This window comes from Lissotriton helveticus, chromosome 10, assembly GCF_964261635.1.
Source record: "Lissotriton helveticus chromosome 10, aLisHel1.1, whole genome shotgun sequence".
NCBI classification, from domain to species: Eukaryota; Metazoa; Chordata; class Amphibia; order Caudata; family Salamandridae; genus Lissotriton; species Lissotriton helveticus.
The window spans coordinates 91,295,648-91,319,431 of NC_136071.1; the positions used below are offsets into that span (position 1 = coordinate 91,295,648).

Consider the following 23,784-nt stretch of genomic DNA (forward strand, 5'->3'; position numbering starts at 1 on the left):
ACGAGGAAGACAATCGGGCACACAGGAAAAGGGGTTTGTATCAAAGGGCCTGGGACCATGAAAGGAATGAAGGGAGGTGTCGCGCTGGGAACAGGATGGGGTTCTGAGGTAGAGCTGCGCTGAAGAGGGGTTTATGACCCAGGGCATGTGAGAGTGGGGGGGTTGTCAGCGTGCGGGCTTTGTGAGGGCGAAGGGCTGTGCTGGGGGCCAGTGGCGTGCAGAGGGTGGTTCTGATCGAGGCACCTAAAATGGCGGGTGCGCACGACAGAAAGTGTGGCATCAGGGGAAGAGGCAAGATGGCGCAGATAATGTTTACCAAACCGTACTAATTTTCCACACCCTGATCTAGTCCTCAAATGAAACAGGTCTTCATTAAGTGTATGTGACACATATATGTATATGGTATATGAATTTTTGTTAGGATTATAGACAGTTTTATGTCTATTTTTAATTGTGTTTTGTGTTTTTTAATAAAAATATAACTTTTTAATACTAACTTTACAGCTGGTATGGTTCTATTCAATGTACATGTTCTAACACATGGGCTTTAGTTTGTGCTTGGAAAATAAAGATCCAGTTCTTAAACTTAACTTTCCACCAAGGGAACTTTATTTCTACCTCCCCTGATCTAGTGCCAGTGCTGTGCTCTCTGCTCTGCTAGTGTGGGTTCTGGACGCCGCACTCATCTGTGGTCCGAAGCCGAATGGCCAGGGGATGGAAACTGTATGTAGCATGTAGCTGGCCCCTTCGGCTTGGAGGATGTATGTGCAGGAAGGAGGTGAGCGAGGAAGATACAAATATCACCCAGACACTCATTGCAGTGCATAAGTCACATAAGATGTAGCTTGATGGCCGGACAGATGCTAACTTAAAACAATTTGTATCCTACTGCGTGCCATCTGTGACCACATGAGCGGCGTTGTCTGTATTCGATTACCAGAACTGCCAACGTCATGGAAACGAAAGACAGACAACGGCACTCATTCAAAAACAGTGCAAATGGCACCCACGCAAACTTGGCGACTGGTGCAGTGGCACCGGTCATACCGCCCTAAAGCAGCCACCCATGGCGAAGAACTTACAGGTGAGCTGGAATTTTCCTTCACCATGCTGCCAACTTGGGATAAGAGGTAAGGAGCAAAAGGTTTGCCCTCACGAGGGCCCAGATCTTGGAAGAGTGGTACAGATCCTATGGGATCCAAGTGCCAAATGATCTGGCGCAATGCCTGCAGGCAGATTCCCTGGGGCCATCTTCTTCCAAACCCATCTTTACAATAATTGGGGCAAAGGAAACGGAGAGAAGCCTAAGGATCTGGACCACAGTGTGGGTTACCAGCTCCATTGGATGAGGTAGGACATGACCTGAATTAGATTAACGGAGACGCAAGACCAGTGCATGATAAAAGCCTTGGGTTCGGGCTGGACTGTTCCCATGAGGCACAGGGTTCAAGACTGATTTGCATATGGCCATGTCTAAACTGGGGTGGCGTGGTGAGCAAAATGAGGATGGATTAAACCCAGATCTGTGACTGGGGGTGAATGTTTTGTCATTGTGCAACATTCCGTCCATCATCTTGTGTGTTTTGCTGAAAAGCCTTGGGTATTCATAGGCCGACTGTTGGACCATCTGTACGTTAATGGGCCTGTCCTTGATCAAAACCCCTTTGGAGAGAGACGGGTGAAGGATGCATAGCTTATCTCTGACCCTACACAGTCCTGCGCTAAGTGCGGCGCATTGTCACAAAGGTAGAGAAGGATATGAAGGGAAGGAAAATAAGCAGGAGATGGAATCCCTTTCAATTCCAGAAAAAAAATAATACAACAAATAATGCCAGCAAGAAACCAATTACATGATGTTCTATTTGAAAAGGTCACTTCTAGGCAAATGCAGCCAAAATGTCCCTGTGTCACCCTAACTATGCAGAGGTTTGCACCAGTTCTTCCACATGTACAGTATAACTCTTTCAACAACTCCCACTTGGGAAAATGGTGGACTGTATTTGCCTTTAAAAGTTGGAAAACATTGCTTCCTTTTCAAGATTAGGAGCGATTTATATCAATTTGGCTGAAGTATTGGTTCCTTGCATCCTTTTGGGAGGGGGGCTGAGTTCACTGTCAGAGCTGAGCAGACTGACAGACAACCATGGCCACTTTGGGACAGTGGGACCGATGCTGTGGACAAGAACGAGCCGCCGTTTTAAGAAACACCCCTGCCTCGTGGGGCTGCGGGTGGGGGTGAGCCTCAGAATCAAGACCTGTTGTCATAGTGACCCTACTGCCCATCCCCCACTGCCTGTAACTGCAGAGAGCAGCAAAGCGGCTCAGCCCAGGAGCCAGATGGGTTCTCCCATTCCCATCAGCGACCCCGCCCGGGCCCTAATCCCGCAACAGCGGGCAGCACGCGGGCCGGATTATCCCCAAACCGAAGCAGAGCATGTCTTCATTCTCAACAAGCAATTACAAATCCCTGGGAAAATGAAATATGCGACTGGGATTGTCAAAGGGAGCGTTCCGATTCACTGACATTTTTCTGTGAATTATTGTGACTTCAGTCTCGAAAACTTTCAGATTTCCAGGAAGAAAAGCCTGTCGAATCGCCCCCTGAGAAATGAGTGTTGGCACAGGAGCCGGGAGACAGGTCTTCCAGCCCCCACGCACACTTCCGAATTCAGGAAACTGGTCCAGGGATGAGGGATTCTGATGAAACAGGGCACAGAGCCTCGCTGAGATGCTCCAGTTAGCGGGCCAGGACACCTCGGCGACAGGCGCGGTGTGCTGTACAGGGAGTTGGGGGGAGGGGGGGTCAGCTGCAGGGGCTGGACACCAACAAGGATGCTGATTAGGTGTCCAGTGGGAAGCACTTGCCATTCCTGTGGCTTGTCTTTTGCTGTCCCTGGCACTGTCATTGCGTCCCTGTTCTCAGGGGATGTACGTTGTTGCAACGCATGCTTTTACCACGCATGCTTTTACAACGCAGGTTTTTCAACGCAAGTCGTTACAACGACTTGCGTTGGGGGGTGCTGGATAGTGAATAGTTTAATTTACTATTCCAACTCCAGTCCCCATGGATAGTAGGGAAGGTGTTGGATAGTAAATTAAACTATTACCTATCCTTGAGCGCCTCCCAGCGCAATTCGTTGTAATGACTTGCGTTGAAAAACCTGCGTTGTAAAGGCACTGCGTGGTAAAAGTTGCGTCGTAAAGGATGTTTCCCGTTCTCAGGACCTTTCAAGACATCTCCCTGTTTACTTTCTTTAGTGTTCACTCCTTACCTTTCCATTAACCTCTAAGCAGCAAATAGAAGGCTTCGAGGTACTAAAGGTGCATTGAGAAGACAACTCAGTGATGTCACGGGGGGCAAAGGGCGTATGATGTTACTTATGCTACCCAAGGCATTTAGGGGTAACCAGGGCACAAGTCCTAAAAAAAGAAGTGGGGGGGGATGCTGACGTCACAACAGGAAGTGCCATCACGAAAGGTGGCTTGCACTCAGTTGCAGTTTATAGTTATCGAGCTCCCGGTAAAATATGTGAGGGGACGCCATCCACCCGCGTGGTACCCAGACTCGAGCCCTGGCGGGTAACCTACTAACATCTTGGTGTAGAGGGTAAAAGGGCTCATGGGTTGATACCCAACCTCTTACCACTCGTGGTTACCGGGTCTATGCGCCGGGACTGGGCTTCCCAACATTTTCGCTTGAGAGAGGACATGCTAATAGGCTAGAAAAGAAACGTGCAAACTTTTGCTACAGGAAACAGTGTAGGGCTAAACAATCTGCTTATTTTTGCTTGGGGCACTGAAACGTCTTACGCTTACCTTTCTCCACTTACATCATTTCCTGTTTAAGTGAATAAGAAGTCTGTTAGATTGGGGAACAGCATAAGTAAGCAAAAAGTTCACCAAAAATGGTAAGCTTTTGATGAGCAGATTTGGCATCAAATAAAAATGTAATCCCTTTTTATTTTGAAATAGGTTATTAACTCCGGTTGTGAGTGTAGAGCAAGGGCAGCCGCTGATTAATGTAAGGTCTTTGTTAATGTTTGAGAGGTACGGTTTTACTAAGTGGCGTGTGAACGCCCAATAGGAAAATGGAACCCATTCACCTGACTGCTCAAAGAAGTGTCTGAATAAGCCTGAAAGAATAGTGCGCTCACAACGCGGAAGTCGCTGCCCTCCCTACTGAGAACTTCCCAATGAGACAGACAACTTCAATTCTAGAGGTTCAACCAAGGTGTAGGCTTGTATTCACACAGTATCAGTGAGAAATAGAATCATAAGAAATTAGGCATTGCTCATGATACTACAGGGCACCATATCAGCAAACAGCTCACAGATTGCTCAAGCAAAGCAACCACTCTCTCCACTTTTCAATGCAGCAATCAATTTCCTGTATCGATTGTGCCTGAAGGCCCCTTTCCAACATCACCTATGCCCTCCAGCAAGAGCATCAGAGAGACCATTGACAAGCATGCATAGTGACAACTTCCCCTGCAACTCACAGAGGGTTTTGGGCAATATCCTCGGTTCCATACCCACACATACGCAAAGTGTGGCGCAGCGGCCAGGGTGCCTGACTCCGGACCACAGGGTTCACGGTTCGATCCCCAGCTCCGGTGGCAGGTTAGCCCAGGACCATGTGACTCTGGGCAATAGCTTGCTTAATCTTCCCGACGGACCCCAGCGACGGGTCACCTCTGTCTAAGGTAGCTGTGCGCTTTACAAATGCTGGAATTTTACTTTTACACCAGGGCACCGCATAATAATCTGTCACCAGGTGAAGTCCCCACAATGTTCAATTCCAGGCAACAGGTATTAAGGCAGAAAGGTCCAGGACCACCAGCAGGTCAGCCCCCCCCCCTCCTGCCAGTCCAGTGCCAACACCAATCAACACCACTCCAAGGGGTCAGTCCAGTAACTTAATCCCAATATTTGGGGGAGCCCCCTTTTCCTGCTGCACAAAATTCCACCTTTCTGCAGGGGATGGGTGTGTGTTGTTTCGTTCTCCGGTGTGCTGGTGGTGCAGGATGGGGAGAAAAAGAGGCCAATACTGCCCTCCGAGGCCTTAAATGCTACCGTGCAACAGGCCCCTCCTGATGACGTCACGTCCTTCCTCCAACATCGACGACGGACTCATCAGTCTGGCTCCTGCCCGTGGAACGACTAATGGCACCCCTTACGCTATTTGAAGGGGGCACCGGGCAGGAGCAGGGCTAGAGATTTAGCCAAACCGATGACGTAAGTTTTGTGTCTACATGAAAGGAGGATGATTTGGTCCAAAGCCAGTGTTTTTACAAGGGTGTGTAGTAACAACAACGTTTTACCTACACACTGAAGAAGAGGCAGCACAACATGTGATCCTTAACCCGTTTACCGCGGCGGACATTCCGCTGCGGTGCAGGCATTCGACGCAGTGTTCAGAGCTGCGGTGGCAGTTGGACGTGCGTAGCACCCGGAAGGTAGTGCTCACGTTGGCTAACGGCCGTCGCGAGCACGCAACGGGTTAAAGGAGATGGGCAAACGGTTCTGTTTTGATGGAATCTTTGGCTGCTGTTAGTCCCCATGTGACACGAGTCTGCTGAGCATAGCCGGTGTCATATCCGGTCGTGTGCTGGTGCCCTCAGACAGAGTACCAGGAACATATTCACACTGTCTCCTGACTCCATATGAAGGACTGCACAGAAGAGGCTTTTAAACTCTTTTCCAGGAGGACTCTTTCCAGTCGAGTGCTATGTTGTGATTGGCTGGGATCTGGTCTTATGAATTCCATCCCTCTTGGCTGGAAGATTCAGGGCGTCCAGAGCACAGGACGCCAAAGCAAAGAGTGACTCTCTGTGGTAAATTATCTTTGACCCTTTGGGTACTCTTTGGGCCATTGGGGCCAGAAAGGCGGTGGCCATGGCCAGAACCACCGCACCACTTTCCCCAGAGAGGAAACAATCTGATGGTCGACTCTACCTACAGGATTCATCCCTTCCAACACCCTAAGAAAATAGAATGACCACAACATATGCATATAGGATCCAGAAAACAATTTCCAAATCGAACTACACTCCAACAACAAACTGAAATGTGTACTGTTCTGCAAAAAGGAACAGGAAGAAACGATAGAATTTTACAATATGCGCAGCAGTAACCGGAGAGGGAGAAAATCGAATCTTATTAAGCCACCAGTTATGTTCTTGGTGGATAGATGGGCAAACTTGAAAACCTCTGTCTTGGTGGAATTGAGGGGCAGAACGTCAGCATTCATCCAACAAGCAATGGTTAACCTACTGGTTTTGAAGTGAGATAAAAGGAACACAAATTCCCTATTGGGCGCCAAGATGAGGTGAGTTTTGTCAGTGTAAGACAAAAAAAAGTGAATTTAAAGGAGTGAATTAGACAACCGAAAGGAGCCACAAAATGACTAACGAATGAAGTCACAACATACATACATGTCAACAGACCTAATTTAGGCGGGATCCTCACGATTTTTGAAGCCAAAAATGACTTTATTTTACCCGTCTTTGCCTGAAATTGCTTCTGATCCAATTTATTTCAATGGAGAAATCCATTCTCCAGATTTGTTTTTCAAAATCTCCCACTTTTGACTTGTAAAATGTTGGCACGTATGCAACATCTGTAAGCCCCTCAGCACACGTCATCAAACAAAGCAACATTCTAGAATGCCTTTTGTTGATTGTTGGCGATGGAGGACGTGGTAAAAAGAGCTGCGTTTTTTTCTCTCCTCTGGATGGTCCCTTTAAATAGCGCCGGGCTAAGAGAAGAACAGTGAGGATTCCAACGAGTAATGAGTTTATAATCTGATCGAAAGGAGGAAGGATGGCAGCCTGCGTCTGGACAGAAAGGAAGGAAGAAACCAGTCGGGGACAGGCCCCCTGGGAGAGCATGTCAAAAGTAGCAGAGAGATCTAAGAGAATCAGTGTCGCTTCATGGCCAGAGCCAAGACACACATACGGTATCACTGAACTGCGTCTCACTAGCAAAGAGTTACTCCGGGGTAGTGAGCACTGCCACTTCTATTCTTCCATTGCAAGCACTGGCTGGAAAAATAGGTCATCGATGGCAGAGCAGGTACCCATGCCCGTAGAATCAATGCAGACCTTTGTATATGCCAGACCCAAACAAATGGTGGCCCCAATAGGGAATTGGTTTTCTCCGACATGTACAACGGTTTACCCTTTAATGACCACAACACAGGGTCATATGTAAGCTGGCCATTGAGCTTTGAAATGGGAACAGAGACGAGGTCAAGAAAGCAACAAATAAGTACAGAGTACTTTTAAAGCCTTTTTTTGTGGTCAAGTGCAATGTTGCACTTGTCCTTCTTTACAGAGTCAGTTGTAGACAGCATGTTTTGACAGGTCTAATGGGTATATGTGATATTCAGGAGCTACTAGACTAATCACGGGTTCTAAAAACACATTTCGCCGGACCTGAAATCGCTCAATTGGTTTTCCTTTGAGGCAAGGATCCAACTAAAGATCGCTTTTATGACCGATAGAGCCCTACACTTTAACACCCCACTCTACCTGACAAACAAGCTGGAACTATCCGGTGGCTCCAGGTCCGCAAAGAGCACCGGCACACTGCTGCTCAAGCCAAAGAAATTTAATAAGCCTACAACATACCATCGCTCATTCTCCAGCATCGCCCCGAGAATCTGGAACTCGCTTCCAGTGGAAACAAGACTTATTCACTCTACACTTGCCTTCAAAGGGGACGTTAATGCTCTACTAATGTACAATGCCTTGAACTAGATGCTTTGCTCCTCCTACCTATAGCTTACTGTGTACGTCATTTGTTACAACCCATTGTCGCCTGCCATATTGTCTTGTTTATTCTAGATGTATATTGCCCTACTTTTCGTTCTTACCCAACCTGCTTCCTATGTCCACCTTAATTTTATCCTTCTCCTGTTGTATATTGTCTAACTGTTACCTTGATTTTTCCCCACTAGCTATTTTCATATGTCTTCCTCAACCGTATGTAAAGTGCTCCGATACCCACCTGGGTCATGTTCACGCTATACAAATCTTTAAATAAATAAAATACGTAAGAGTGGCCTTCAGACTTGCTTCTGTTGGCTCTTTTTGGGTACATTTGGTGACACTGTCACACAAAGTCTAGAGTGGTGCAATAACTGCCAGTTTGCCCTAGCAACAGCAGAGTTGGAAAGGGCCAGGCAAGGTTGTCAGTATATTATGTTTATCAGCATTTGTATAACACACATCTGCCTCTAGTGCACCCTTAAAGCACTGTGTGCTGTCAGTATAGGTATTAAACATCTCTAAGGCCGTGGGAGTCCATTGTGCAATGTGAAGCTTGAGTATCATGTTTAATTACAGGAGGATCCTGAGGTGTCACGTAGGGTGATTGGGTGTCAGTGTCTTGTTCATTTAGCTCGGTATGAATGATTTTGTAGCGGAAGGGAAGTGGTCATAGAGCTTTATCTTATGGATCTCTTAGGGTGGGTGACCATTAAACTGCTCTTAGAGTTAATCTGTGTGTGTGTGTGTGTGTTTTACTGACTGTGTGGTATGTCGCACATGTGAGTGATGTTGTATTCAATGTCTTCTATTGTATTGGTCCTGGTTGATATTGCCTTGGTGATTAGTGCTAAAGCAAGCACCTTGATTGCAGGCTGCCTGGCATATCTGTGCTCTCTTAGATATGTGTGTGTGTGGCGGGCTGGCGGTATGTTTTGCCTGGTGTCTTCTTTTAAATTTGCTACATGATTTTGATGGAAATTTTGTGTTATTGCGTTGTGTGGCTACTAGAGTTTTTTTGTCATGTGTCATGTTTTGTGCATGTAATGAGTATTCCTCTAGTGTTAAATGCTGATGTGAGCAAGGAATTTGAAAGCTAAGAGGCATCTCTGAGTTGTGATGGTTATACAGCTGAAGGGGATTCTATTGAGTTTTTTTGTACATTTATTCCTAATTTTTTTAACAATGAATAACAAACATTGCACAAAACACACATTAGTACATTATGCATTCCACAGGCTTGATGTCAACTAAGCAGTGAACGGTAAAGCTATATGCCACATTTAAAATACTATTTTATTGAGTTTTGTATTGATTATTTTGTAGACTTGATATCAGGGTGTAAAGCTATACATGGGTGTGGTTTGTTCATTCATAGAGAAGGGATCCCATTGGTATATGAGGATCATTTCAACAGAATGTTTCTCATTGTTTGGAGTGGGGAGGAACTGTTCAACTTTAAATGAGTTAGAGTTTTCTGAGAATAATTGGTCAGTAGCTGATATGATATTATTTCTTTCCAGCGTCCCCAGATGTATTAGGCACAGAGGATCCTTGTATGTGAAGGATGGACAGGGTCATGGAAAGAATTTGGGGCAGTCATACTGAGCACTTGACCTATCCTGAGCTGCTGGAGGTTGGTGTCTTCAACTGGTACTGGGGACCACAGACCATTCTGGTGGTATAGATCTGGTTTCCACCACAGTGCAACCAATGCCGGATGGGAACATTAGGAACAGTAATCGGGCAATATTTATGGATCACTATGTGGGGCCACCAATCCTGGGGGTGGGGTACGGAACTTGGGTTGGCTCCTACCCACTGCTTAACTTGTCAAAGAATAAGTGCCAAGGCCCAACGCTTTGCTCAAAAACACAATTCATGTACTATACAAATGCTGATGGAGGCACTAAGGTTTGTTGACCATTAAGCTCCTTGAAGCCCCAGACGCTGTCATCCATCCCTAAGACTGAAGGCCTGTCCTCTTATAGAGTATAGAAGTTGGGTCACCTTAGGTCCTGACGAAGATCCCGACTATCAGCGCGGCCTGCTTGCCCTGTGGTATCACTGGCACTGCAGCTGTCACTCCAGGAGAGCTTTCTTCATGCATTCCCTTGGTGTTTTTCAAGCAAGGTATTCACAGATACAAAATAAAACGTTTAGATAAACATCCCATTGAAAAGGGGATAATTAGTCTTTCTCATTTTGAAACAGACCGACAAAAGTTGTTTAACACGCGGTACAGAGCTGGAATCTATCTTTTCTGTTTTTGTTTAAACGTGGGGATTCTTGCACATCTTGGGGATTTATCAACTGGCAGTTTTGGTTTGATGATACTGCAGTTGCGCTTTGCTTTCCAGTTTGGTGCATCCAAAACCCTGAGACATTAGCCCTAATAGATGTGTAATATATTGACGAATGTCTGACCAGAAGTTGGACATTTGTTCATGATTTTAAAAATCCTCATTTTAACATCAATATATGTGACTTTGAGTTCACTGATTAGCAATGCAGGGACAGGTTTCAAAACAAAGAACCCTCCTACCGCAGTTGTTTCTACTATGTAAGCAATATTGCAGCACAATATCACATGCCTGCTCTCCGTAAACACAACCTACTCTGTCACACGCATGATTGCCTTAATCTCTATTATTGTATTTCTGCAAATTGCTCACATCCTATGTACAAGATCACAAGCTCTCCTCCCTCCTCTGAAAATCACACCCCTGCAACCTAGCAATGCCTAATCTCCTCTAGGTCTATCGCGCCAACCATGTGCCTGGGCTCACATACCCTCCTCCTACACTGATAATCACAACTAACTCCGATTCATTTAATCCACCGTAAAGAAACTGAAGTGAATGCATGGAATTGTTTACTGGAGTGCCCAGGACTAATCCCAGTAGCCGACAATAGCAATAATACTGGACGAACCACTAACCTTGGGTTCTGGAGCAGCGTGCTGCTCGGTGTAAAGTACGTCAATGCTAAGCCTGGGGTAGGGACCGTGGTCTGTGGAGGGATCTCTGGTGGCCAGCTAGCTTGGGCATGCTTCCTTCCCCGAAATAAGCGGTAAAGAATTTAGGGGTATGGTCGGACTCTTCCCTAAACTATCGAGTCCAAATAAAAAAAACAGCAGGGATCTGCTTTGGACTCTTACGGGGTCTCAGACCACTGCTGGGCTTTGTTGATGTCTTCTCACGTCAGGTCATTATTCAAACGATGGACTTGTCCAGACTTGATTATGCCTGTTCCCTTTATTTAGGATCCAATAAAGCAGAGGTTCAGAGACTGCAAAGGACACAAAATGCAGCAGCCAGAACACTTCTAGGCATGCGCACGTTCTGCTCTGTGTCCGGCGCTATCAGTCATCTCCATTGGTTATCCGTGGCCAGGTGTATTAAATTTAAGGCCCTATGTACAACTTTTAAAGTTCTGAAATCTGCTACCCCCCTTATTCTGGCCAACCTTCTTTCACCATATGTTCCATCACGGACCCTCCGGTCACAGGGCCAGCATTTGGCAGTGGTTCCACGGATACGAAGAGTATGGGCCAGTGGCGGCTCTTTTCGTTATAAAGCTGCCATCTTATGGAATACACTCCCTGTGCAGATTCATGGTCTTAATAATTATTTAGTATTTAGGAAGGCCATCAAAACTTTCCTATTCCCCTTAATTTAGCTGCTGTCAATTTTGCTGTTTGTCAGTCTTTTCCTTTCAGCGCCGGGACGCCCCTTTGCTGGGGCAGCTGTTGCGCTTTATAAAACTTTAACCTAACCTAACCTAACCTATAAATGGAATTACAATTATATATTGAGCAGAATCACATACAAAATCACATCCAAAATCCCTACAACTCGCTCAATGTGTTTCCCTAGTACTTGCCAACAGACATGCATGTACATTGATCAATATCAAAAGAAAGAAAGGACCCCTGCCATTAATTATAATGTCCTAGATCAGGATCTTGGATAATTATACACCTCAGGGACCCAAGTGCGGTACCCATTCAAAGCACAGTGAACAAGAAAATCGTTTTTAATTTCTTTTATTTATACATTTCATTAATTTTTTTCTGTTTTGTTATTTTCTCTAATTTTAGTGCATATACTTAGTTTCTCATCAGTAAATATAAACATTTAATCATACAAAAATACAATCAATAAAATTTCATAATAAGCAGTGTGGTCCCACAACACCAGGTATTATAGGTCAGGCTAACAATCACTAACACTCATACAACCACATTCATTCTTCAAACTATTAAAAAAAATTCTATTCCGAAAGCTTAAGAGCCTGAGTGGAGCAAAAGATGGACTTATTCTTTCACAATAAGGGTAGAGGGTTGATCAGATGGACAGAGGCTGATCCCAATGGATGGAGGTGGATCAATATCTTCAAAGTAATCAAAACGCCTACGCGCGTTTCGGTGAAGAGGCCTGGTCAAGCCTCACCTTCATCAGGGCAAAGAGATAACACGGGGTAAGGGACAACACTGTTAAATTCGCGGCAGTATGGAGGTTAGTGGGAGTAAACGGCTTGTTCAGAATCTCCCGTAGGCCATACAGGGCAGGTGTCCTGGGCGAAATCAGGTCCAGTTGGGATCTAGATTAGTCCTTCTCATGAATAGCGAGTTAGAAGCTGGTTTCTTTTTCGGGCGGTAACAATTTAGCTTAGGCGTTTACGAGGGTAGTCATCTTGTCAGATAGTGGGATAGACATATCTGTAAGGTTCGCGGCAATGCGGCAGTCTTTGAGGTGCAGTTGACTTGCTTCACAACTTTCGTCAAGAGGGAGGGAGTAAGGTATCCTGTTATTTATGATGTCATTCCAATAATATTGGTCGTCCGTTGGTGTATATAATCGTAGAGCCCAGAGGTGTGCTGGGTTAGAATCTCAGGGACTCGATCTGCTAGTATGTAGATTCCAATGTGATCCGGTCGCCTTGCCGTGTAGCCGTCCTCAGCTGAACCTTACAGATATGTCTATCCCACTATCTGACAAGATGACTACCCTCGTAAGCACCTAAGCTAAATTGTTACCGCCCAAACAAGAAACCAGCTTCTAACTCGCTATTCATGAGAAGGACTAATCTAGATCCCAACTGGACCTGATTTCGCCCAGGACACCTGCCCTGTATGCCCTACGGGAGATTCTGAACAAGCCGTTTACTCCCACTAACCTCCGTACTGCCGCGAATTTAACAGTGTTGTCCCTTACCCCGTGTTATCTCTTTGCCCTGATGAAGGTGAGGCTTGACCAGGCCTCTTCACCGAAACGCGCGTAGGCGTTTTGATTACTTTGAAGATATTGATCCACCTCCATCCATCGGGATCAGCCTCTGTCCATCTGATCAACCCTCTACCCTTATTGTGAAAGAATAAGTCCATCTTTTCCTCCACTCAGGCTCTTAAGCTTTCCGAATAGAGTTTTTTAAAATTGTTTGAAGAATGAATGTGGTTGTATGAGTGTTAGTGATTGTTAGCCTGACCTATAATACCCGGTGTTGTGGGACCACACTGCTTATTATGACATTTTATTGATTGTATTTTTGTATGATTAAATGTTTATATTTACTGATGAGAAACTAAGTATATGCACTAAAATTAGAGAAAATAACAAAACAGAAAAACATTTATGAAATGTATAAATAAAATAAATTAAAAACGATTTTCTTGTTCACTGTGCTTTGAATGGGTACCGCACTTGGGTCCCTGAGGTGTATAATTATCCAAGATCCTGATCTAGGACATTATAATTAATGGCAGGGGTCCTTTCTTTTTTTTGATATTGCTTAAATCCCCCTTCCCTGCCCTTTATTGTGTATCCCGTGGGGAACCCCCTTCTATGGTATATGCATGTACATTGAAGCACCCCTCAACATACCGGATGCTGTTTCAAAGATCATGGGGTAGAATGTTACATCAGCATGCAGTAACAGTCCACTTCTACTCGAAGAACCCATTTACCCCTCCAAATTCTTCTATCTTTGTTGCCCTTTTGCTAGGTGTGTGCTACAAAGATACCACAAACATAAGCGAGTCCATTATATCACTTTATGTGTTTGGCATCAGGATGACATTTTCTTTGGCATCACATCCGGTGATGATATTAGGCTGACATTTCTCATGATGCTACTCCCTGTGATGTCATCATAGGGATAAAGAAGGCATTATTTCACTTCTGCTACCACAAACATTTTGGTGAATCGATTCCAGAATAGCTACTGCATGAAATCAGAGGTCTCATATGGGGAATGATGAAATTATTATATCATACACATTATATATTATTATAAGCAATGTCATACCAGATAACCAACCATGGAGATGTGTTGGCCAATTTCAGGTGCAAGTTGGTCAGCCACTTCTGTGTTTAAGTGCTTTAACTTGTTTACATTATAAATGCAGGACTATATGTACTAGAAAGCACAGTGGCATGAGCTCAAAAAACAAATACTCAGAAGTGGACCCTGGCAGAGGAGGCACCTAAGAGGGCCACCAGAAGGTATGAAAAAGCAAAGGAAGAAATGATGGCCTGAGTGGAAAAGAACATTATCCGTCTCCAAGGAGTTAAGGCGTCAGCCCCTACAGTCCAAGAGGGAGTAACGAAATAAGGAACATCACAGAAGAATAGGGGACAGAGGGGAACCATGCAATGTCACAAACAGCATAGATCCAGCACCGGACATGACGAGGTAGGACGAATGATATGTAGGACAGCTCAAGCGGATTGGAAACATTTTGTATCGCTCTTCCTGTGAAGGAGGTAAGATCCTGGAATTTCTGAAGGATGGTTTTGTTTTGGGGCTTAAAGTATCTACTTTACATAGTCAATGGGCAGCCAGCAGAGGATCCCCCATTTCGAATTGTGATACTTTTGCAGCTGGTCTGCTTAGGAGTTTTTATTTAAGAAGACCTCTTGTGGACATTCCTGCCCATTGCTGCTATGGGCCTCTCATGCTTAAGGAAGCCCCATTTGAGCCTCTGCAATCTGTTTCGTTGAAGTTCTCAACACTGACATTGTTTCCTGACAGTGATCTAGGCCTGGTTTGTACATTTAAACCGGATTCTAACACGCTCATATCTCCCTGTGTCGATGCATGAGGGGACGCAGCCACAAGTTTGTAGCATCTTGGTTGGATCACCCATACCTACAAACCTCATGCGGTAAACAGACATAATATCGAGTCCAAAATATCGACTGGACATAATATCGAGGTAAAAATATAGACTAGACAAAATATCGACCAGACATAATATAGACTACAAAAATATCGAGTAATATCGATATTAATAGCCAAAATATCGAATCAAAAATATAGACTAGACATAATATCGACTAGATAGAATATAGACAACAAAAAAAATCGAAAATAAGGTACATTTTTAATAATTTGTAATAATTGTGTAATATAAATCTGTAGCGTGTTGTGGGTTTATAGGGGAACTAGCAGCCTATCCCGACCTTGTCCGGGAGCAATCAGGCTTCCCCGACCCCCGCCCGCCCCGACATTGTGCAGCAGCCCGGCCCCCCGCCCGCCCCGACATTGTCAAGCAGCCCGGGCCCCCGCCCGCCCCGTCCCACGCCTACCCCGACCCCCGCCTGCCCGAAGCCTTACCTCAGCCGCCGCTCCTCCCCCGTGCTCCTCATTTCACCGCACATTGTGCAGCAGCCCGGCCCCCCGCCCGCCCGACATTGTCAAGCAGCCCGTGCCCCCGCCCGCCCCGTCCCCCGTCTGCCCCGACCCCTGCCTGCCCCGTCCCCCGCCTGCCCGGAGCCTTACCTCAGCCGCCGCTCCTCCCCCGCGCTCCTCATTTCAACGCTCCGCCGCTCCTCGCCGCTTACCGCTCCTCCCACCTGTGCGCCGGTCCTCACCGCCATTCCGCCGTTCGTCACCGCTCCTCCCCCGCGCCATGTCCGCCGCTCCTCCTCGCGTTCCTGGACGCCGCTCCTCCCCGCGCTCCTGACCTCAGCACGCAGGTCGCGGCCGGCGCTACTTCGAAGGGACTACTTTTTTTTAATGTTAATTTTTTAAATAACGCATATTTTTATACTTTATATAGCCTATGTCCATCTGCACACCCTGACGATTACAATGATGTATCGGGTGTGTGGATTGGCGCTGTGGTTCCCGAGTTTACCCGCCTCAAAGGTGCAAAGTTCTTCCTTTATAATAGTAGTATAGATAGGGTGGGAAGTAATTTAATTATAATTAATTAAATCTGTAATATATTTGTAATTGTTAATTAATTAATAATTGTTAATTAATTAAAATATAATTGGTAATTAATAATAATTGATTAATTGATCAATAATTAATTTTTTGTAAATTATTTTCTGTAGCGGGTTGTGGGTTTATAGGGGAATAGGGTGGGAAGTAATTTAAATATAATTAATTAATTATGTAAAATAATTATAATTGTTAATTAATTATTAATTTGTAAATAATTAAAATGTAATTGGTAAATAATTATAATTGAATAATTGATAAATCATTATTTTCTAGTAAATTATTTTCTGTAGCGTGTTGTGAGTTTATAGGGGAATAGGGTGGGAAGTAATTTAATTATAATTAATTAATTATGTAAATTAATAATAATTGTTAATTAATTAATAATTGTCCATTAAATAAAATTTAATTGGTAAATAAAAGTAATTGGTATTGGAAATTAAATGTAATTGGTAATAATATTTCTATTGATTATATTTATTTATGAAGTTTTTAATTTTTATACTGTTGCACTCACTGGAGTGGGAATAGTAATTTTTACCCCTATGCTATCCATCGTTTTCCCTACTGTTGCACCCACTGGAGTGGGAATTTTAACCCCTACGCTATCCAGCGCTTTCCCTACTGTTGAACCCACTGGAGTGGGAATAGTAATTTTTACCCCAACGCTATCCAGCGCTTTCCCTACTGTTGCACCCACTGGAGTGGGAATAGTAATTTTAACCCTTACGCTATCCAACGCTTTCCCTACTGTTGCAGCCACTGGAGTGGGAATAGTAATTTTTACCCCTACGCTATCCAGCGCTTTCCCTACGGTTGCACCCACTGGAGTGGGAATAGTAATTTTAACCCTTACGCTAGCCAACGCTTTCCCTACTGTTGCACCCACTGGAGTGGGAATAGTAATTTTAACCCTTACGCTATCCAGCGCTTTCCCTACTGTTGCACCCACTGGAGTGGGAATAGTAATTTTTACCCCTACGCTATCCAGCGCTTTCCCTACTGTTGCACTCTTTGGAGTGGGAATAGTAATTTTTACCCCTACGCTATTCAACGCTTTCCCTACTGTTGCACCCACTGGAGTGGGAATAGTACATTTTACCCCTACACTATCCAACGCTTTTGCTACTGTTGAACTCACTAGAGTTGTTACAATACATTTTAACCATTTTGCTATGCTACGGTAAAAATATTATATATGTTTATGTAATAATATGTTTCTATATATATATATATATATGTATTATTTTTGCTAAATATTTTTTTTTATTTACATCAATTATTTATTAATATTACATTTATTTAATAATTTTAACTAAGTTTATATTAAATATATTTATTATTATATTAGTTTTAACATAATTTAAAGACATTTAAAAAAAACGATATTTTGACAGTCTATATTTTTGTAACTCGATATTTTTGAGTCGATATTTTAGTACTTACCTGTTTGAAGATAGGCAGTCGATATTTTGTCCCTCGATATTTTATCCTCGATATTATTGTATCTCGATATTTTTGTGGTCGATATAATGTCAGTGATCCACCTCATGCACCAAACCTACAATTGTCACACAGGATCCAGTACAAACCTACAATCTCCCGGCCATGCACCACTAACAGGGCATGCTCCGACTCAAAGATGGCGACTCTACACAAATGTACTGCTATCTCTCTTACACCGCTCCCCTCCACTCCATGCTTGAGTGTTGCAATATGTGCACCACAATACGTTCGCAGAATCCCTTCAAAGCCCATGCACAGGTAAGTGCTTCCGACATATAGACCACTGCATAAACCCACACTCTCCCAAGCATGCACAATGAATGGAGTGGCCTCTTAACCATGAAGAGCTTCAGGGCCTTTTCAGGGGAATGTGCACTACACACATGCTGCAAAATAATACAGAACAATACAATACAATGATCTGGCCTGAAAACCGAGTGAAGCTTTCTCGAACTCACCAAAATACTTAAAAACAATTTGACTAACACTTTAAATCACAGGGTTTGCGACCAAAAAAGGTTTTCTTGCTATGTTCTAATCCCACTTTGCATGTAAAAAGCCATTTGCCACTTGCACAGGGATTTATCGTCCCATTCTAACTCGTAATAAAGGGGCGTTAAAGGGCATCCAATCCAAATTACAATGCAAAATGCTATTTATCAATGGTTTGCAACCATTGTAAAGTTACCCACTCTTCAAAGAGCTTGGTAACAGATATGCAAATGGAAAGCTGTCCTCGTTGGACCCTTTGGAAATCATGTCAGGTGACCCTTGGGAGCGCAAGTGGTTGTCTGGGGGACCACCGTCTTCTCCCCCGCATATACTCCCAACAGGGATTTTTTTTTAAGCAGCACAGTTTCTTTAAGAAAGATTAATGCAAGTTTTGCCATCCTTATACTTTCTCCGGCCCTAAAAAAATAATCTATTTCACTAAATCTGATAGACTCCATCTGCCAGGGGAATCTCCATGCACATGTTCTCCTTTTGATGGTCAGAATTTCATTAAATACATACAACACCCTTTCTTTGACCATGATATTTTTTCATACTTCATCGGCATATCATAATCTCTAGTTTTGGGAAGTATTGTTCGAACAAAAAAACCTTGACCGTATTTGAGCCAGTGTACGCTCTATCTGCTGGGCTCCGCCTACCTGATGTCATCGATCAGCGACTGCTGTGATTCCTGGCAGAGGATCATGGGCAGCGCGTAGGCAAGGTATTCCACCCGTCTCTCCGCCGCGTACTGTTTCAGGACAGTGAAGACCTTCTCTTTGACTTCCGGCTGGTCCCCGAGGACTTCATCCACCTGAAGAAGGAGAGAGAATGTGTTCCTTTATAAGTCTTTGTACCATTTATATGGTCTCTCAGTGCTTCCAGAAACTGAGTACCCATTCCACATGAGCAGAGTAACAGTGGTTGAAGGGGTGGCTGCCCAGGGGCCCATAATTAGCTTGTTTGTGTTATTACATGACATACATAACAAAGGAGTAGCAGGGCCAATATATGAGATACATTAACCAGCTACAGTGACTCCCATGTGGTACAAAGCAATGTTGTCTGAAGGGTACCCAATGGAGGCGCATAGTTTTGTAATGAGAGGTGCACTGGCCTTCGACCAGCTGCTTTTACAAAGAATGACTGGCCCATGGAGAAATCAGGATATTCTAAAACCAACACCCGTAGGACCAGACCAGAGTAGAGTCAGTGGCAGGTCAGGTTGTTCTGCACCAGACCCAGATGCTGATAGAAAAAAGACTCAGGGGCAGATTTACAAGCCCCTTGCAACTCTTTTACGCCACAGTTGAGTCACTTTTGTGACGCAGCGGCGGCATAAACCATGCGCCACGTTGCGCCTTATTTACAATGTGATGCATCAAGGGAGATGCGTCACGCTGTAAAGGGTATGCAACGGTTACCACGCATTTTTTACAACGCGGTACCGTTAGCACGCTACTTTTACCACGCAGGTCACTACAACGAAATGCGCTGGGGGGCGCTCCAGGATAGTAAATACTTTAATTTACTATCCAACTCCTTTCCCTAGAGTCCACGGGGACTGGAGTTGGAATAGTAAATTAAATAATTTACTATCCAGCGCCCCTCCACGCAAGTCGTTGTAACGACTTGCGTGGTAAAAGTAGCGTGGTAACGGTACGCGTTGTAATAGAACGCGTGGTACCGTCATACATCCGCTGTAAAGCCCTGCGCCACATGAAACCTGCGTCATGTTTCATGTGGGCGTTCCCGTGTAGGGTGGGCGTTCTGTCGCCGGAACGCCACGTAAAAGTGACGCAGTCAAATCTACAAGATTTCACTGAGTCACTTTTAAGGCCGTGTTGTATCAAAACCCTTCGCCTAGGAGGAGCTTCGCGCGCATCCGAGATGGCCGCGTGAGCACAGGGCTCCCGAGACCCTTCCCCACCTCCCGCATCTATCCTGTATAATATCCTGATTTGACGGAAGATCATTGAGGACACAGCCCGGCTGATGTGTTAGCCTCTTTCAGAGACGGAATCGGACTTCGGGTTCCCGAGTTACGCCATCCTTTATTTTGTGGCCTTCTCCATGGGACCGCCTGGGCCTTGAGTTGTAACTTCACCCGGACAGTAATTCAACAACAACGGCTAGCGGAGATCAGTCTGCAGCCCCACTCCACTTTCGGTTTCGTTTCTCCTGCATATCGTATCCCCTTCTCGGGGTGAATGCTGAACGCGGCTGGCTCTCATGCCAGTTCATTGGACTTGGGGCTAGCGAAAGTGTGGCTGTGCACTCATATTGACTCGTCTCTGCCTCTGGTGTTCTTGTGGGTGAATTCTAAGGAGCCATTTGGACCAGGTCTCAAGCTTCCCTTCGGGGCACCCGGCTCGCCATGACGGGCAAGCCCGAGGGTGACAAACGGAAAGTAAAGACCACCTTCCGGGGCGGCTCAGCCCAGACGAATGTCATGGACCGCTACACACTTCCTAAAGGATCCCCCGGTGGCACACCTAAGATCCGGGAGGAGGCTATCGACGATCCTGCTATGTCGGCGGATTTAACGCTACAGGACGTAATGGGCGCCATTGCTGGCATCAAGACTTCTATCGGCCAACAATATGAAGCCCTGGCCCTGAAACTGGATACGGTGGCCATTGATGTCAATCTAATCAGAACAGATCTGGCTAAGACGAACGAGAAGGTGAAGTCTCTTGATCTAAAGACATCCAGCCTCACGACGGATATGTCCGACTTGCAAACAGAAGTACGCAACCTGAAAACTGCTAATGACTTCTTTGCTCGTCGCTTGGAGGATTTTGAGGGCCGTGCACGACGCAACAACATGCGTATTATTGGGGTCCCGGAGAACTCTAGTTCACTCTCTACTGATCTTCGAGTAGAGGACCTTATCCTCAATCATCTCGCACCCAAGGGCTTCAGCAAATTCTTCGCAGTTGAACGTGCACACAGGGTGCCGGGGGGACAGGCAAAGCCCGGTTTTCCCCCCGTCCAATCATCGCAAGAATCTTTAACTTCAGGGACCGCGACGCCATCTTGCAGGCTGCACGGACAAGTGGTCCTACGCAGTTCGAGAACGCCGCGGTGGACTTTTATCCGGATTTTTCCCAGTCGGTTCAGAAGCAGCGAATGGGATTTCTAGCGGTGAAACGGCGGCTTAGAGACATGGAGTTGAAATATGCGATGTTGTTCCCGGCCCGGCTGCGTGTGGAATACGACGATCGGACTTTCTTTTTTGTCCGGCCTGAGGAAGCGAGTGATTGGTTGGACACTTTGCCTGCTCGTCGTGCTGACCGAGACCACACAGGTGGCACTGAGGGGGGCCTTATGAACCAAGAATGACAATGGTGTCTGAGTCCTGAACACTATCCACCGTAGACAGCTGCGGCTCACTGACTTCTTTGATCGTTCTATGTGTATCCTGGGGGGTGGCGGGGACGGAGGGACCCTTTCCTCCTCTGGGGTTTCTTTGTGTAGATTAGTTGTTATTTTTTGCTAGGGCGACAGGCACACTGCAAATTGGGGTGGCTTCTGAGTCTGTGCAGGGGTGCAGGGTGGGGGGGAGTTGTTTTGGGTATAATGGGGGGGGAAATGTGTGGGGGTTGTTTTTCTTTTTATTTTTCTTCAAGGCAACTAACTGTTACGACTTCGGACATTGGTGTGGTGCTCGTTCTGAGATGGGAGTTCATCGTGGGTTTGGATGGGGGTAGGGGGTTGAAGCTACTGTGCTGGAATGTGAATGGGTTGGGAGATCGGATAAAGAGAGGGTGGTTATGCAGCTTTTGCGGCGCCACTCGCCCGATGTTCTGCTGCTACAAGAGACACATTTGATTGGAAACACTTGCTACGCTCTTAACAGGCGGGGTTATCGTCTTGTTGCTCATTCTGCATTTACTTCTAGTTCCAGAGGGGTGGGTATTTTGCTTAAGACCTCACTCCCCCTCGAGGTTGATGAGGTAGTTCTTGACACTAGGGGTCAATATGTTGCACGTGTAGGTAGGTGGGAGGGGAGAACAGTTTCATTGGTATCGGTGTACGTTCCTCCTGGCTTACAATCCACAACATTTGCAGACTTGGGGCGGATGGTTTTGGGTCTCCCGGAGGGTGTTCTGATACACTTTTCACTCAGGAGCACATGGTAGTCTTTCTAGATTAGATTATATCCTGGTGCCGGCGGCCCAGTCCTCTTCGATTAGAGAGGTTAGACACCTAGCTCGGGGTATATCGGACCACTCCCCTCTCTGGTCTCATTTTAATCTGAACACAAGCGCGGAGGGGAGGGTGGCCCCGACTAACCCCTGGTATCTTCTTAACCCCAAAACCCAAACTGAATTGATTAAATCATTAGATTTGTATTTTGTTGAAAACGTGGGATCCGTGTCCTCGCCTGTTTCATTGTGGGAAGCTTTCAAGACGGTTATCAGGGGACAGGCATTGTCTTTGATTGGGTGTGCCAAGAAATGTAAAAATGTAAAAATGAGGCAGTTGTTCGTCTCGAGACAGAAATGACTGAGTTAGAGAGTGCATTGGAGCAAAACGTTACTCGAGACGCATTGCATATCCTCAATCTTAAGCAATTAGAATACAAAAACTTAGTTACTGATGCGGCCAAGATTATGAGTAGGGAACGGCAGGGACGACTGTATGATGTGGGCGACAAGGCAGGAAAATTGATTGCCTGGCTGGACAGAAAGGAGAGAGCGAGTCGTGTGATTCCTGTGATTGAGAAATCGGATGGTGTGCGTGTGACAGACTCTGTTGACATTGTTGAATGCTTTGCTGATTATTTCCGAGAGGTTTATACTTCAGTGCCCGACAGGCCTGAGGAGGATTCTCAGTTGTTACTTAGGGATATCGCATTGCCTTGTTTGTCAGAATCTGATCTGGACTGTTTGGATGCCGCACCCTCGGTGGATGAGGTAGCTCTTGCGATACGCTCTATTCGCTCCGGAAAGGCTTTGGGTCCCAATGGTCTTCCCATCGTACTGTATAAACTGCGCCCTGATACACTAGCGCCATATCTCCGAGATATGTTTTTGGCTGCGCGAGAAACTGGCTCCCTCCCTCGGGATCAGCGTCTTGCGACCATTGTGGTGATTCACAAGGAAGGCAAGCCACGGGATCGTTGCGCATCTTACAGACCTATTTCGCTCTTGAATGCTGAGCCTAAGATTCTTGCCAAGCTACTCGCTAACCGCCTGATTACGGTGATCAGTGATCTGATTCATCCGGACCAGTCGGGCTTTATCCCACATCGTAACACAGCACTGAATCTGCGGCGTTTGCATGGTGTTCTCGCGAGGGCAGCGACATTGAGCGAACCGGCCATCTTGGCGTTCTTGGATGCCACGATGGCCTTTGACACAATTGAATGGCCGTATCTTTGGGCCACACTCGCTAAGTTCGGTTTTGGCGCTGGCTTTATTAGTTGGGTTAAACTCCTGTACGAGACACCACTGGCGCAGGTAGTGGTTAATGGTCGGGTCTCCATGCCCTTTGCTCTTGGGAGGGGCACGCGGCAGGGTTGTCCGTTATCCCCGCTTCTCTTCGCTCTTGCGTTGGAGCCACTCGCTGCTTGGCTACGATGGGAACCCTCTATGAGGGGTATATATTGGACTCCGGAATTTGAAGATCGTATTTCATTGTACGTGGATGATATTTTATTGTACCTCACGTCTCCCCAAAAATCGCTTAATGTGTTGTTCGACGTGCTTAACTCCTTCCGGAAGAACTCGGGTCTTGTTATCAACTGGTCGAAATCCTATATTTATGTGCTCGC

General features: G+C 45.6%; 1 protein-coding gene across 1 annotated transcript in view; it reads right to left on the minus strand.

The window, feature by feature from the left end:
* GRID2IP (Grid2 interacting protein) overlaps nucleotides 1-23,784 on the minus strand; it is a 386,546-nt gene that overhangs the window by 320,195 nt on the left and 42,567 nt on the right. The window contains exon 2 of the mRNA XM_078664172.1: nucleotides 18,662-18,816. Coding sequence (XP_078520298.1) covers nucleotides 18,662-18,816 — 155 coding nt within the window. The remainder of the gene's footprint in view (nucleotides 1-18,661; nucleotides 18,817-23,784) is intronic.